At 41.9% G+C, this 15917-nt stretch overlaps 1 protein-coding gene across 16 annotated transcripts in view; it reads left to right on the top strand.

Annotated features, from left to right (window-relative positions):
• Cdk5rap2 (CDK5 regulatory subunit associated protein 2) overlaps positions 1-15917 on the top strand; it is a 168604-nt gene that overhangs the window by 91858 nt on the left and 60829 nt on the right. For 10 of the 16 annotated variants that reach the window (XM_017593184.3, XM_006238279.5, XM_006238274.5 and 7 more), the window contains 5 exons: positions 124-248; positions 1693-1802; positions 3487-3615; positions 10220-10315; positions 12063-12247. In XM_017593184.3, the coding sequence (XP_017448673.1) occupies positions 124-248; positions 1693-1802; positions 3487-3615; positions 10220-10315; positions 12063-12247 (645 nt within the window). The remainder of the gene's footprint in view (positions 1-123; positions 249-1692; positions 1803-3486; positions 3616-10219; positions 10316-12062; positions 12248-15917) is intronic. The other 6 variants (XM_039109347.2, XM_063287220.1, XM_063287224.1 and 3 more) reach the window with 1 other exon arrangement.

Raw genomic sequence — 15917 nt, 5'->3', positions numbered from 1 at the left:
ATAAGCAGAAAAAAAAAGCCACCTACTTGTGACATAAAAACCACAGCTTTGATGGACTTTGTATCATAAATCATAAATTGGTCTGTCTTACAATCTCTGGTATCTTGTTTTACCAAATGTCAGCAAACTGCAGGCTGAATTGAAAAGGGTTCTTGCCCTCCGGAAGCAGCTGGAGCAGGATGTGCTTGCCTATCGGAATCTGCAGACGGCCCTGCAGGAGCAGCTCAGTGAAATTCGGAAGCGGGAAGGTACAGGTTCCTTTCTATGGTTTTCCCATCGGTTGTTTCCCATAAAGGGTCTTAGTTGAACGAAAAGAAACCCTAGAGCAGAGGTCCAATGTCTCCAGGATCCTCTCTACTGACTGAGTCTGCATCTGCCTGGCTTTAGCCTTCCTAATGGAAGGGCCCATTAAGAGTGTATTCATTCTGGGAGGGTCGGTCTGTAGCTGGGTTGTCTCCTGCCCACCTTTGTGCATTGTTTGCTATTCTGGCTCCAGATAACCTGGGGGACTGGTAATCGATCCTCATTGAGTGCACTTTTCCTGCCTTAGCTCCACTGAGCAGGACCACACAGACACTGAGCAAGGTTGCTGTTTTAGAATCGTGTAGGGAGGGCACTAGCACCAGAAACTATGGGATAGGATAGTACAGCAGTACTCACCACAGTGCGTCTGCTCTCTCTGTCTTGCTGGACACTGGGCTCTTTATATTCTGGTTAGTGGCTTGTTCTTCTCTGCATCTCCAGCCCCAGTGCTTGGCAAGTGTGGTAGAAATAAGTTGTTGCAGTGGTGGGTTGACTATGTTGGAGCCTGTTTGGGGTATAAGGTGCATGGCTTTAGGCTCTTCCCTTTCCGTCTCTGCTCTTCACCGTCATCTAGTTTGGCAGAGAAGGTGCTAACTTTGCTCTGTAGACGAAGGAGCTGAGCTGAGCTGAGCTGCCATGGAGTCATTGACTTGCATTACCTGCCCCAGGATGTAATAATTGGAGGTCCAGTGCTCTGTTGTTGGAACACCACCAATGGCGTGTATATTAAACAAGACTGTTTATGATGGTACTTCATTCAGTGAATGTCCGCTGGCCCTGATTCTTCCCACAGAATTAGAATGTAATGTGTAATGTGGGCAGCAGACCCCAACACACTGATAACTGATATCCTTTTGTATTCTCACTGGCAGACAGGTTTTATATTTGGTGTATGTTCTCTTCTTGGAACTCTGGAACTCTGGGACCAGGAAAGTGTAACAGCCACTTTTATGTACCTTGAGGTCTGCACTTGGGACCTCATCTAAATTTTGTGTATTCATCCCTAAGCAGTACTACTCTTATTTGAACTGAAATTATCATTTACTTGTGCCATTGAGAGTGGTCTCCAGGTATAGCACTTGATAGGCAAATTAAAATTCAGGATTGGCTACAGTAACAGCCTACAGACGAGAGGAAACCACACATTGAGACATCACCTTGTTGAGCAGGCAAAATTACTTTTGTTCGAAGATTGTGCTTTATTTCCTCTGTGTTTCAGCTCCTTACCCCATCCCCTGTGATTGCTTTGGGTGAAGAGCATGGGGATGAGCCTTGGGAGGATTTGTTTCTAATAGTCTTTCTCCTCTCCCCTGCCCCATTTATTTATGTATTTATGTATTTATCTATTTATTTCTACCAATTTATTATTTATTTATTTATTTTATACAGAAGAGCCGTTTTCATTTTATAGCGATCAAACATCATATCTAAGTATTTGCCTTGAAGAGCACAGTCAGTTTCAATTGGAGCATTTTTCTCAAGAAGAAATCAAGAAAAAGGTATTGCCCTGACCTGTTTACTTTTCGGGCCTGTTCGTATCTCTTGGTTCCTGATATCAGAGCTTTGCAGGTCTTGAGCCTCCTTCCTCTCCTGCCTGCTGGATCTTTTCTGAATTGCTGCATGGTTCTTCATATGCATGGTGCTGGCAGGTGCTCCCCAGGATCGATTCTCATTTCCAGGCCGATACCTTAGCCCAGGCCCACTTTCCTGAGAAAGTGCTTGGCCCATCCCCTACAGTGAGCAAGTCACTTTTCTCAACTCATTCACTTCCTTGTACCTTATCCTGCTTGGTTTCCCTCCCAAACTGATTGGTGGCTGTTTGGTTACTTGTGTCTAGATGACTGGAGAGTGAGCCTCTGAAATGTAGTTTTAATGTTATTTTTACTTGGCTCATGTAGTAGGAACTCATAGATTTGAACAAATGTATTTTCAAGTGTGATCATTGCATCTATCTTTCTTAAATACAGCGTTTTCAGTCTGTAGATATGTGACATGGTTATAGTGACATAAGATTTCAAAGGATCATTGTTAGGAATAGGGTGTGTGTCCGTGTGCATGCGTGTGTGCGTGAGTGTGTACATGAGTGTGTGTGTGTGTCTGTGTGTGTGTGTCTGTGTGTCTGTGTGTGTGTCTCTGTGTGTGTGTGTCTGTGTGTGTGTGTGTGTGTGTTTGAAGGCCAAAGATTAGTATTGGGTGTCTTCCTCTATTACTCTCCACCTTATTTTTTCTGCAGGGTCTTTTACTGAACCTGGAGCTCATGCGTTTAACTGGATTGCTGGACAACTAGTTCTAAGAATTTGCTTGTCTTTCCCGCCTCTCCTACAGCACTATGCTTAGCCATGTGCTTCAGGCTTTTATGTGGGTGCTGGATACCTGAATTCAGACTCTCACGCTTGTGCGGCAGACACTTTACTGACTGGCTGTCTTCCACCCGGTGGATCTGGGTTTTATTTCCCTTTTGTGTCTTATATATCTACATGCATAGACAAGGTAGATTTTTTTTTCCTTAATTTTCTTTAAAGGTTAAAAACCTTTTGAAAAATTAGACACTGGCATTTGGAGCTCATTGGAAACAAAGTGAGTCTGCTCAATTGCCTGTGCACTTGGCCTAGCAAGGCCTGGGCTTGGATTTGGAGTACTAGGCTAAGCATGGGCACTGAGTGCTGTTTTCATGAGTCTGCTGCTCTGTCCCATGTTGGCACTTTGATTCTTGTTATGTCTTACACAGTTTTCCAGATGTGGCAGCTGTGGCAGCACGAACAGTGAACTTTTTTGTGTCCACTGGTTCCTCATTATGAGAGCCTCTCCATGTTCTCAGGAGTTTGCTGAGAATGGTTGACTAAACCTTATAGGGTATGTGTGTATTGCTTTAAGGACAGCACAGTACAACTGTCACTGCTAACTGTGTATAGAGAGAAGGAAGTCTCTGTGATCAAGGATAATCTGACATAGTTGGAGAAACTTGAGCTCTGGGGATTCTTTCCTCCAGAATGCTGTGTCACAGGACAGAAGCATGTTAGTTGCAATTGACCAAAGCCTTTACTCTTCTGTGGCTGTGATTCTGGCAAGCTCTCATTCTGTAGACACAGAAGCTGAGGATAGCTCAGATAGCAGGTAGCCTTCTCACAAGTCATACGCCTCTGCCTTGAAGCGAGACCTCTATGTGTTTGCTCTTTCTTCCAGGTCATTGACCTCATACAGCTTGTGAAGGACCTGCATGCAGACAACCAGCACCTGAAGAAAACCATTTTTGATATCTCTTGCATGGGTGTCCAGGGAAATGACAGACTTGAGTCAACAAAACAAGCAGAGGTGAGAAGCATCTTGCTCGTTGCCATGTGCTAATTGCAGAGAGGAACACACACACACACACACACACACACACACACACACACACACACACACACACACACACACACACACGGCACTCCACAAACCCTTCCTCCAGTTTTTAAGACTGTCTATCTGAGGGAGGTCTTTGAAATTCGCTTTGCTATAGTGGAGCCTTGGCCCTGTTGGTCATTGGGTCTCTCCATGGCCTTCTTCCAACTCAGGCCATGTCTTATATGTTTAATATCCTGTAATGTTACTATGGCCTGGCTCTGGGTATTTGCTGCAGATGGCACATCTGATGAGTGATGTGCTATTTGGAGGATGGCCATGGCTCCAGAGAGCGTACGTGGTATGGATCCAGCCTTGGAATATCCATAACTTAAAGGAAGATGTCTACACGTACCCGGCCTGGCCCCCACCCCATGGTCACTTCTGACATTTGTCCCTTTTCTTATGTTTGTAACCATGCTGTGCAGGGAAGGGCCCTGATGCTTTGTTGGGAGCAGGGTATGTTGAGTTCCTCTAGACCTTGGGTATTTTATCTCTCCAATGAAAAACCTGACCCCATGTGTGAATTAGCATCATTTCTGAAGCCAGGCTGTTTTCACATGAATGCAAAGGATCTTTCCTTACAGAAGTCTCTCAGGATCAAAACTGGCATTTTCCTGGGTGGACTTAACTCAGCCTGGACTACCAGGTATATACAGACCTCACATCTATGGCCATACCATTTCTTTGGAGAGGTTTTATGGGCTGTCTTCCCACTTTCCCAGTGGGAACTGCTCAGAGGTACTATATTTCTGCTGTGCTTTGGCCGTCTGCTTTCTCTGAGACAGGGATTATTATTGATCTTGGCCTCCAGGGCTCCAGATAATTTTGAAAACTAAGAGCAACGGCAAGCCACTTACGGGAGAAACAAGTCTCCCAGCTTACTTCCTCTGAGGCCGAGTTTTTAATAAGCAGCTCCTTCACCAGCTCCATTTGAGCTGTAAATGCCGAGTTTTGTTTGTTCATTTGCCCTTTGAAAAAAATCTGTTAAATGTCCCATTATGTCCTTTGGAGAATAGAGGCCTTTTCCTCTGCCCACTCTCAGATCTTAATACCAGCCGATTCGGATTTGAGTCATTTGTCAGATTGTTCTTCAATTTGATGTTCCCTGTGAAAAGCCTTTTCCCTTAGCACAGTTCCCCTGGCTTCCCCCAGAATGAGATGGGAATACATGCATGGCAAGATGGTTATAATTTGGAACTGAGGAAGGAGAGAGAGCCCTTGTAATGGGAAAGAGGGGAGACTGGTGTTCTCCAGGAAGGAGTGTCAGTCTCCTTCACAAGAAACAAGGCAGGAACACCTGGAAATGGCCATGTAGTCCACTGCTTTCTCTAAGCAGCAGGACTTACTGGGGTGGGGTTTGGGGGGGTTGGGTAGTGGGCAGAGCATCATGTCTGTTCTCTTGGAGGCTGTAAATCAGAAAAAGAGAGTTGGGGATGGGAGAGGAGAAGAGAAGAAAGTGAGATCTTAGAATATGGAGAAAGGACCCCAATCCTGTTGCTTTAAAACAGCATAATTGAGATTTCCAAGCTCTCCCTTCTGATGGTGCCACTTACACTGAAATGCAGTTTTCTCTCTTGTTGTGTTTTCTAATTGTCATGAAGTCATTGCATCATTTCCATCTTACCAAGGAACTGCAGCTTTAATGGCCTAACTCTTTGTTGGACTCATGTATTGCTTCAAGTGGGTGTTGCAAATTGTCTGAGCATGGGTCTTTCCCTGCTTTAGGCTTTCTGTCTTCAGACTGTATTCCCAGATTTGTAATTACTAATGCATACTGATATGCAGTAAGCATACAGTTTGTTTTTAGTTACCTTCCCCTAACAAGTCTTAATTGATAAGTGTGGGAATAGTTTGGAGGCCTAACAGAGTTTTTCTTGTCTTTTTGCAAAGTGACTGCTCTTAATCAGAACCATCCTATCAGGACTTGAGGATGCACATTTCCCGGTTATGGGTAGTTTATGTAGAAGTCATCCAGATGACCAACAGCTATACCCTGTTTTAATGAGCTTAATTATAAAAGTCTCTGTTGGGGTACACCTGTGTTCTTATGTGTGTTTGTCAGCTATTACTTGATGCTACAGGAGTCACCCTCGTACAGGGTAATTCCAGTAGGACATAGTCAGGGTAGTGAATGTTGAAACCCATGACTGCAGCTTGTGGAACTAACATCTCTACTTGGGGACATGTGAGAAAGGAGGATGCTGGCAAGATGCAGTACTCAGGAGGGTTTGTAGTTGCTGTCACTTTCTTGGTTTTTGTTTTTATTTTTGGTCATTCTTAAGCGTGGTTAGAAAGCTGAGCTCAGGTGTTATAAGGCTGTCACATTGATTTTAGAAATGGACCTTGGGTGAATCTCAAGCAATGTCTTGTAAATTTTTCCACCTAGCAACCCCTTCTCCCCTGAGGAGTTTCTATACAGTCTTAGCCATCTAACTATGCACAGTGCACAGTTTCTGGTAATAAATCATAAAGAAATGGGTTTTAAAGCAAGTCTTTGATGTACATATAGTTTTACCATTTTTTAAAGATAGAAGCAAATTTAAATGCTAATGAAAGGGATGTGCTTGTTTATTTTTATTTAAAGGCTTAAATCTTGGCTGAATATTTATCATGTAGGGTGTATAGGATCTGCAGCATTTCTCAGAGTTGATTGACATTTTGATTTTATAATATCAAGTCTATGAATTTGCTTCATATAAATATGTTATACAAAAAAACAGAAGTGTGTTTAGGGACCATTTCATGAATTGCTGAACAGGGATGGAGAAATGGCTCGGCAGTTAAGGGTGCTTGGTCCACTATAATGAAGACTAGATTTGGGGATCCTAGTACCTATGTAAAAAGCTGTGAGCCTATAACATTGCATGCACACAGTTGCACACACGTGCATAAAAATATTCGTGTATACAGAGAGATACACAGATTAATACACAAAATGAAATAAGATATAAAAAATTATTGGCAATTCTGACTTAATCTCAAGCCACACTTCATTTAACAATTTTTTAATGAGATTTTGCCACCAACTCAAATAGCAGTTTTTCAAACTGTAATACAAAGGTGAACCAATTTGATGCTTACACATTGAGAGATGATAAGAAAGTACAAAATGTATTTTCTGTACTTAATGCATGTGTCTATAAGAGCAGTAATGTGTGTACAGTAATTGATAGCATTCGGTCATCTCAGTATGAGCCAAGGTGGTTGGTATTACATGGTATGCTGGCATGCACACTGCAGGGTGCACATGTTAGGGTTTTAGAGGAAAACTGTGTTCAAGTTGTCTGCTGCAGTATGGGCAATTGATACCAGAAACCCATTAGAGTTTGAAGTTATTTTTAGTTGTCATGTGTTCAGAAACCTTTTACTGTTGTCAGTGTTGTTGTGACCCTCACATTCAGTTATGTGACTCTATGGGCGGTGCAAAAACCAGGCATGGTGGTAAGGACCTGTAGGTTAGCACTGGAAAAGTGGTGCTAGGAGGATGAGAAGGATCACCTCAACTATGTAACGAGTTTCAAGTGAGCTTGGGCTACGTGAGACCCTGTCTCACAACAGAAAACAAGCATTAATAACAAAATGACAGTATATCCAGTTTTTCTGTCTAAATATATCCATTAAATGTAAATACCACTTATAAAATATTTAAGGTCATTAGGACTTTAAGCCATGTATTATCCATTTTTAAAAAATAAGCATATTTTTCTTTTGTAAGTTGATTTTCTATTGTTTAGAAAAATGTAAGTAACAAACATAATTGCCATCTTGAAAATAATTACAGATCTTAGTGGAGTATTGTGTGATATTTGGATACATATGTGTACTGTGTAATATTTAAGCCAAGGCAAATATATTTTGCTCATAAACATTTTGTCATTTAAGATAATTCTTGGGGTTGGGGATTTAGCTCAGTGGTAGAGCGCTTGCCTAGGAAGCGCAAGGCCCTGGGTTCGGTCCCCAGCTCCGAAAAATAGAACCAAAAAAAAAAAAAAAAGATAATTCTTTCTGCTGGTTTCATGATTTGCATGTTATTTTATCTCTAGGCATCTTCTGTGCAGCAGCTCACATGTCGCTCCTGTCTAACCACTCACTGTAGACCTCTCCCAGCCCTCCCTTCTGTCTGCTCACCCTCACCAGCCTCCAGTAACACTGCTTTCTACAAGATCGACTTGTTTAGATTCCACTTGAATGAGATCATGTGGTACTTACTTGTTACCATTTACCATTTACCATTTCTTACTTCTCTGTCATCGTTTTGTCTTGTCTTTTCAATGATTTCAATGGACATTGTAAGAATCACTGTATTTGTCTAAAGTATTTAAGTCTGTAAATATTTAACTAGCATATGTATTTTAACTACAAATTTTACTGGATTTATTTATTTATTTATTTAAAAAGAGAGAGAGTGTTCTTTCATGTGTACATGTGCCACAGCACACATGTTGAGGTCAGAGGACACTTTGAAAGGAGTTAGTTCTCCCTTTCTACCACGGAGGGGCAGAACCCAGATTGTAGGCTTGATGGCAAGTGCCTTTACCCACTGAACCATCTCCCCCACCCTTAACCAGTGTATATTTTATAGTTACTTTGTTTTTTAATGGAAGGCTGTAAGCCAGTATCTGATAGGTTCCCAAGAATATGTGTCTGTAAATGGAACCCTTACGCCTTTCAAGATCCCTCATGTTCCTTTGTGTCTATCTCCTACCCCACCTACTCCTCTACTTTGTCCGCTGTGTTTTATTTAATTCTTTGTTCAACTTTCGAATAGCTGGAATCATAGTGTGTTGATTCTTTGCTCAGCATAATCATTTTGAAATTCATTTCTGTTGTTATTTGAGCTAATAGTTTCTTGTATCCCATTGTTTGAATGTTTTAGTGTTTGTTCATTATGCTGTTAGTGGACAAAAGGTGATAGCAACATTCATGCCCCAGTTTTTGAGGACCTTTTTTTTTTCTTAGTAAGTAACTAGGAGTAAGTTTAATATTTTTAGGCTCCTACAAACAAGTTAAGTTCCCTTGTTTGGTCCTTATCTCTCAAGTCCATCTGCAGGGTATAGCAGCACCCACTTGTAATCCCAACACTAGAAAGCAAAGGCAAGGAGACCATACAAATTTAAGGCCAGAATAGTCTGGTTAGTAAGTTCCAGGCCAGTCAGGGATATATAGCAAAACTTAATCCCTCTCCCCCTTCTAAGGATACAAGAAAAGGGCCAAGCTAATAGAATGAGGGTACTTCACTAGTTTATAAGCAAGTTTGTTTATATCAGCTTGATTTATGCTTTTTAGCATTCATTGTAGGATGTGGTTTGTGTTCAGCAGATCCCTTTGATATTTACTCTTGTTCAGATGTAGTAGGTCAGAGTGATCTGGCCTTGATAACTTCTTATAAAGTAACATTCCTCAGTCAGTTTGGTTTGGTTTGCATTTCTTCTGACAAAACAAGTTTCTTCCTCTTGAGGAAGATAACAAAGATTTCAGCTGAGCAGAGAGAGTTAAGATTGCATTTGACTCATACAGTAAAACTCTTGGGGTGGAACCACAGGTATCCCTTTATATACATAGCTGTCTAACAGGGGACCCTGAGTTCAGTGGCTTTCCTACTTCCAGCTAAGTGATGCATCAGCAACATGAGCTTTGATGTGATTTTTGGGATAGCTTTGATTGTTACACTTATTGGCCATGGCTGTCTTGTGCTTCTTACTTTGCAGTTGTGTGACTTATTCGTGTGTCTTATAATCAGAAGTTTGATTGTTTTAAAAGATGAGCTCAGGCGTTCTTGAAAACTTTGTACTGTGCATTCTAAAGACACAGAGTGCAGCAACACTGGGACTATGTAACTTTTAGGCATTTCAGATTTATGTGGTATTCATAAGTACTTGATTTTCAAAAGTGTAAAGTATAAACCATCAGGCAACGTGACATTTTTCTCAGAAAAATGATGGTGTTACTGAGATTGTCCATCTCATAAGCGTGACGTTCTAACAAGAGGTTTATACCCTGTGCTAAATAGGTGATGTGATGAATAATTTGGGTACACCATAAATTTCATTATTTTTTTTTATTTTGTTGTTGTTCTTTGCTATTTTCAGCTCCATCAATAGCTAATTTCTAAAATCTTGTTACCTTTCTGCAATCCGATAGTGGGTTTAGCATAGGCAGAATGGCCATGGCTGTAGAGAGCATCCTCAGCTTATAGCCTCACAGGAACAGGGAGACCATGCAGGCCCATGGAAAGGCCTTCAGTTAATTTGGGGAGGTGGAGGGGAAGAAATGCAGTGTTGGGGAAGCAGTGGCGTTCTCCACAACCAGTAGCTCTAAGTTCAACTGATTATTTCCTCATGGCTTTGCCATTTGTTTCTTTGTGTTTTCTTATTGTCATTGTTGTTGTTGTTGTTGTTGTTGTTGTTGTTGTTGTTGTTGTTTACTGTTTGGAATTTTTAAGACAAGACACCACTGACTTCTTCATGCATCTTCATGCTGGACACTGTTTTGTTGTTGTTGCAATTCTTATACCAATCCATGCTCCCTATAGCTTATGGCTAGCAAGGCGGATGAGGACACACTCAAATTCAAAGCAGATGATGAGAATCATTTCCAGAGTGACCAGCATTTGGAGCAGAGTAGAGAGGTAGGAACTTAAATTATTTCTTACTCTGGTTCATCCTGTGTCCAAGTCAGTCTGCAATCTGGGGTATATGTGGCCAATTTTCTCTTAATTCTGCCTGCATTGTATGTCTGTTCTGTGCCAGGGGGGCAACAGAGGAACTGCTCTCGTTTTTATCAGAAGTTATGAAGTAGGTGATTGAGCCAGTCATGAAACATAGCAGGATAGGGACTAGGTAATTGTAGAACAATAAGAATGGACTCTAGGATCAGGATAGATATTCAAAGATCTAATCCACACTGTTTGTTTTATGTACTGGAAACAGACCTGTGAGAGGAGACAAATTATCTAAGGCATAGATTATGTCAGTGATGGAGGTAAGATAATGAATCCTTGGGTATGGACTCTCAGTTCATATGATTGAAGTGCAAGGGGACCCTGATGAAACCGAGTACCTCTCTGCAATCTCTTGGCTCCTATAATGCAGCTTGGTATCATATGGAATCTTCTAGTCACATTGCGACTGAACAGTTGGGCTAAAAGAAACTTGAACATTGAGTGAGACATGGTGTGTGTGATATGCGTGCCGCAGGTTCGATTGAGACGTAGTAAGAGATGGATGCTATAGGCATGACACTGTAGATCTCTAAGGTATCTCCATTCACGGAGCCATGAGTGAGCCATAGCTGATATGGATAGTTTTGGAATACAAAGCAATGGGAATGGGTGGTTTGGAATCCCATAAACATGATTTTGAGCCTTGGCTATGTCACTCTTGCCTCTCCCTTCCTTGCTTGCCTTCTAAGCTTTAATTTCCACTGCTCTTCTGTGTACGGTATCTCCATACTGAAACCAAATGGCATTTTGTAAGTCCTCAACACATAGTAATAATTTCTACTTTTATTACTATGTACTAGATTTTTCCCTGTTTTGTAGATTGCTTATTTGAAGGATTTAATAACTGAATTGGTGACAAACAAGAACCTATAAATAACAGCTCATTTGTGTGACTCTTATCTTCCATTTAAGAAATCTTCATCATTTTTCCAGTGTGGATAGATGGAGTGATAGCTAATGTGTGTGTCACTAACAGTAATGAAGTCAAAGAGGAGTTATTTATAGACTGGTTGAGGAAATTTGCAGCTTGGAAAGGGACGAGTGGATGCTAATTGAACTATCTCAGGACATGCCCAAAACAGGTTTTAACTGGAAGTCTTTGTGATAGTGCTCCTCTGGGAAACCCAATGACCCAGGAAGGTGGATCTGTAAATAACATCTTCATGGGAATTAAGAACTTTCCACCTTCCTAATGAGATACATCAAAGCCCAGTTAATTAATACTAGTCAGTAGAGTATAATAATACATGTCTGTGGTATAAGTAATGTTATATAAAATATATAACTATACAAAGCATGATTGAAGACATGAAATTCTTAGGAAGAATTTGCAAGGGGTGATCTGTGGGATGTTTGAACATACATCCGGAGGGCATATGTAGTGAGTTGGACACTTACCCTAACTTGGGCAGCTCATTATTTTTTCTGAACCATAGCAAGGGAATGGTACCAATCAAGAGTAAGAAAACAGAGGGTCAGGAAAGTGACACAGATGCCTCCTGCCTTACCATGGGTGGACTCGCATGCTTTCCTCCTCCCCTCTCCTCTTTAGCCTTGGCTATGGACCAGTTCTCGCTTCTCTGCATTCTTCCTTCTCCACCTGTCCCTTCTGTTCTCCATGCGCCTCTACCTGACCAAGCACTTTGACTTGCAGATCATGGAGGACTATGCTGAGGGTGGCGGCAAGGATGGATATGTAAGGCACATGGATTCCAATATTTTAGACCATGATGGGGCCCACACACCTGATACCTCTGAAGACCATAGCCTAGAGGATGAGCTCCTGAGCCTACTCGCCACTTTCTTCAGTAAGAAGGCTACACCGTCGCTGGAGTCCAGGTAGACATGGGCCTGGGTACCTCTTTACCTCTCCTTTGAAGAGCAAACATGCTCACTTTGCTAAATGGACTCAGATGGTACTGTGCAGTGTACCTGAGAGCTCCTGAAATGGCTGGAAGGAATCTTGCCAGTCGTGCAATTAAGTAATTAGGCTTCGTGCTGGTGGCTGTGCGGGGACTTGAACAGAGCTACATGCAGGCTCATTACAAAAAGGCAAGAGAAAGCTCTCCCCAGAATTATTCCTGGGAGTCCCAGAAAGGGCTGCCTGGATGTTGGCAGTGAGAGGAGTCGGCCCTCTTGGCATCTCCTTTGGTTTTGGCATCAGCTTAAAAACACCATTTCAGTTTGCGTTGCCGCTGTTTTATGTTGCGCTTGAACTAAATTCTCTTCTCACTGTATCTGCTGGGAGTTGTTCCTATGTGGGCAATACTACAGGTTGTTCTCCTGATACAGAGAAGGAGAAACATTATGTGCATCTGTATTTTGTAAACTAGCCCTTTATGAGCCATCTCCCCTTTCATATGTCTCCTAGGCCATTCATGGCAGCTGCTTAGGCTTTAGAGTCAGGAAGAGCTGTGCTGTTTTTTTCTCAATGCCTCAGTTTCTCTGACTTCTCAGGTGTGAACTAAGAAAAAATATTGAAGAAAATTGGCTTGTATGTAGTACATTTCAATAATAGCTCTCAGTTATGATACAGGCAGAAAAACACAAATTGCTATTGCTTTGACCCTTGACAAGAGCCAGACACCTTAGTCTTCTTTAAAACTCACTGCTGCACTTAAGCCCTTGTGGGACCCTTCTGCTGAAAAGAAGGCAGGATCATTCTGTTTTAGCAAGCTTAGCAAGGGCAACCCTCCTAATCTCTTACCCTAACACTTTCCTAGCTTGTGTCTACCCCAGGAACATACCCAGTTCATCTTCAAAGGAACTTGAACAATCATAGTTGACACTAAAGACTAGAAAGTTTGTGGAGCCTCAATATTTCCCCAACCTTGTAAAGTTTGAGGTAAATGCTACCACTGCCTCTTACCACGTAGGACCACATGGGGGTGTTCTTAGATGCTATGGGCTGGTGATACATAGACCATGGTGAGATCGAGGTGGGTCAGGAAATGTCAGCTCTCTTATAGTGCACAGGCTTTGGTATTTCAGCTAGTTGTCAGGAAAGTGTGTGGGTGTGAGCTCTCATTGTGTGTCTTCTAACTTGGTATTCTTAATATCTTGAGTTGTACAACTCCCAATCTATTCATGGTTTTAGAGAAAGTCCTTTATGAGCCATCAGTGAAAGCAAATCTATGATTTTTTACTTGGGTTCCTGCTTTTTCTTAGAGTTGCCTGTCCTATAGACTTCCTAGTCAGTAGTGGCCATAGCTAGTGTTAGAAAAGCCAGCCTAACTCTGCCTTATCTTCATTTCTGAGCACTGTTCTTGCCCTTGTGCTCCTGAACCCATCCATGTGTTTAGGTCATGGTTCCAAGGTCCTACTGAAGGCCTTACCTGTGTACAAACTCTGGACCAGGTCGTGGTTGGCTAATTTACAGGTTCAGTTTTACATACTGTGGCTGGTAATCTGTTTACAAAGATGGGGGGGGGGGTGATACTTGAGAACCCAGCATTCCCTTAGCTATTAGAGAACTGGAGAATTATCTGGAGTTTGGAGAGTGGGAAATATTCGGTATTCTCATTAGTCATGGAAATACTAACTTTATATGTAAAAAATTCCTTCTAATATGTGAGATGTTTCTGTTGCTCTGGAAAAAAAAAACCAACTAAAAACAGTCTATAAACATAGGTCCTGTCTAGCTCTGCCATTCTTATTTGACCCCATTTTAATTTCTTTATCCCTAGAGTGAGAAATGATAGTACTTATTCCCTAGGAATTTTAAGAAGATTAAATAAAATGGTGGATTCTGAATATAGGTCTACATCAGCACTAAGTAAAGTTTTTGTGTTATCGCTGATTTTAAGGCTTTCCTTGTAAGGAAGAGTGTGACAGTGAGTTTGATGACTGCCTGGGCCTCATAGGAAGACCTTGTTTAAAAAAATACCTTGCCAATTAATTCTACCCTTTGCCACTCAGCCCAGGTAAGATGATATGAATGTCATATGCAGGTACAGCAGCCAACTAATGATGTGTGTCTTTATTCATTACTGAGCCAGTATGTGAGGACTCAAGTGTAAAACTTTGATAGACTTAGGCCTAAGACTTCCCTCATAGCTTTTGAGACTTTGTACTTTCTAGCCATCCACTAAGAGGGACTGTCATAAAGGAAAGACTTCTGAGTGACTGACTCCACCTGTCTTCTAGAAAGGAACAGGAAATGGTTCATTACTTCTCTTGCCCTCACCATTCCAAAGAGTTCACTGCTAATGATGAAGTGAGAAGGCCAGGGCAGCCTGCCTTGTGAAATGGGCCATGCTCCCTGTTCCTTGGATTCACCTTGTGTGGATTCCTGGCCCTCTGTTGCCATGATTCCAGGCCAGCCTCTGGAGACATGATTTAGAATTTCTTCATCAAAACTTTTTGGTCTCTGTAGCTCAATGTTAAATGATATTTGATAGCCGAGAAATTGTAAAAATATGAAAGAGGAGTAGGCTGACCAACTGATGGTAGAAGATGGGCTAATCCCTAAAGGAGGTCCGTTTCTCTAGCTGTGAGCATGCATAGTTGAACAATAGGTGTAGAGCCACCAGAATGAGAGGCTGGCAGGAGGTCTAAAGATAGTGTTGGAGAAGTGGATGAAAGGTACTGGGCAAGGTTTAGGTTCCCAGGGAGAAGACTTGGCGAGTGTTTGGAGGTAGGTTTTACAGTTCAGAGTTAATAAACACATTGGGGTTCTTCTAGACCCTGGAAGCCAAGGGATCTTCCTTATGTTCCTATCTTTACCTCCAAAACCCAGGCTGTTTCCTCTCTAACCCTAGCATCCATCATTATCCTCAGAGTCACTTAAGCAACTGCCTGGCTGGTACTGCAAGCCTGCAGTTCCTCTCATGTAGGTACCACATTGCTCTTGGCAGTCATTAAAAAATACAATGTGTTATTCACCTAGCTATGTGTCTGGGTAGCCCACTTCTTAGCTGTTTGTGCTGTTCTTGCCTTGGCTTCTCTCTTTTGGGCACCCTGCCTGCCTTGGTACTGAGAACAAGTAGTCTTTGTTTCAGGGATCAGTCACATGCTGGTTCCCTTACACTTTTTTCTTTCTTTTTTCCAAGACCTAGGTTAACCCTAGACCTCTGATGTACCCAGCCTTGGCCAGCTGCTCGTATTATCTGAGTTTCTAGAACCAGTGTGCCTAGCATTCACTGTGGCATGGCAATGAACTATTTTGCAGGTTCTTTTTTTTCTACCCCACTAGCTGATAACCCTACTTCATTTATAACTGAACAGAAAGAAACAATGACATTTGATTCACTGTTCAACTGTTAACTGGAAACTCTGTCTTTCCTATGGTAGAGTAGAAATGTCCCTGCTCTATCTAAAAACTGCTGATCTCCTAACTCCCCATCTCTCCTGAATCATTAATCCCCACCCCCTCTTTTCTGAGTCATTTTCATAAGCTTAAGACATTCTTGGTGTTTGCGAAGAGTGCCCCTTTCCCCTCTGATTTCACATCCATTTCGGCTGCTGTCCATTTCTTTACTCCCATTCAAGGCAAAATTTCATAAGAGAA

This window comes from Rattus norvegicus, chromosome 5, assembly GCF_036323735.1.
Source record: "Rattus norvegicus strain BN/NHsdMcwi chromosome 5, GRCr8, whole genome shotgun sequence".
NCBI lineage: Eukaryota > Metazoa > Chordata > Mammalia > Rodentia > Muridae > Rattus > Rattus norvegicus.
This window is presented reverse-complemented; position numbering and strand designations above follow the sequence as displayed.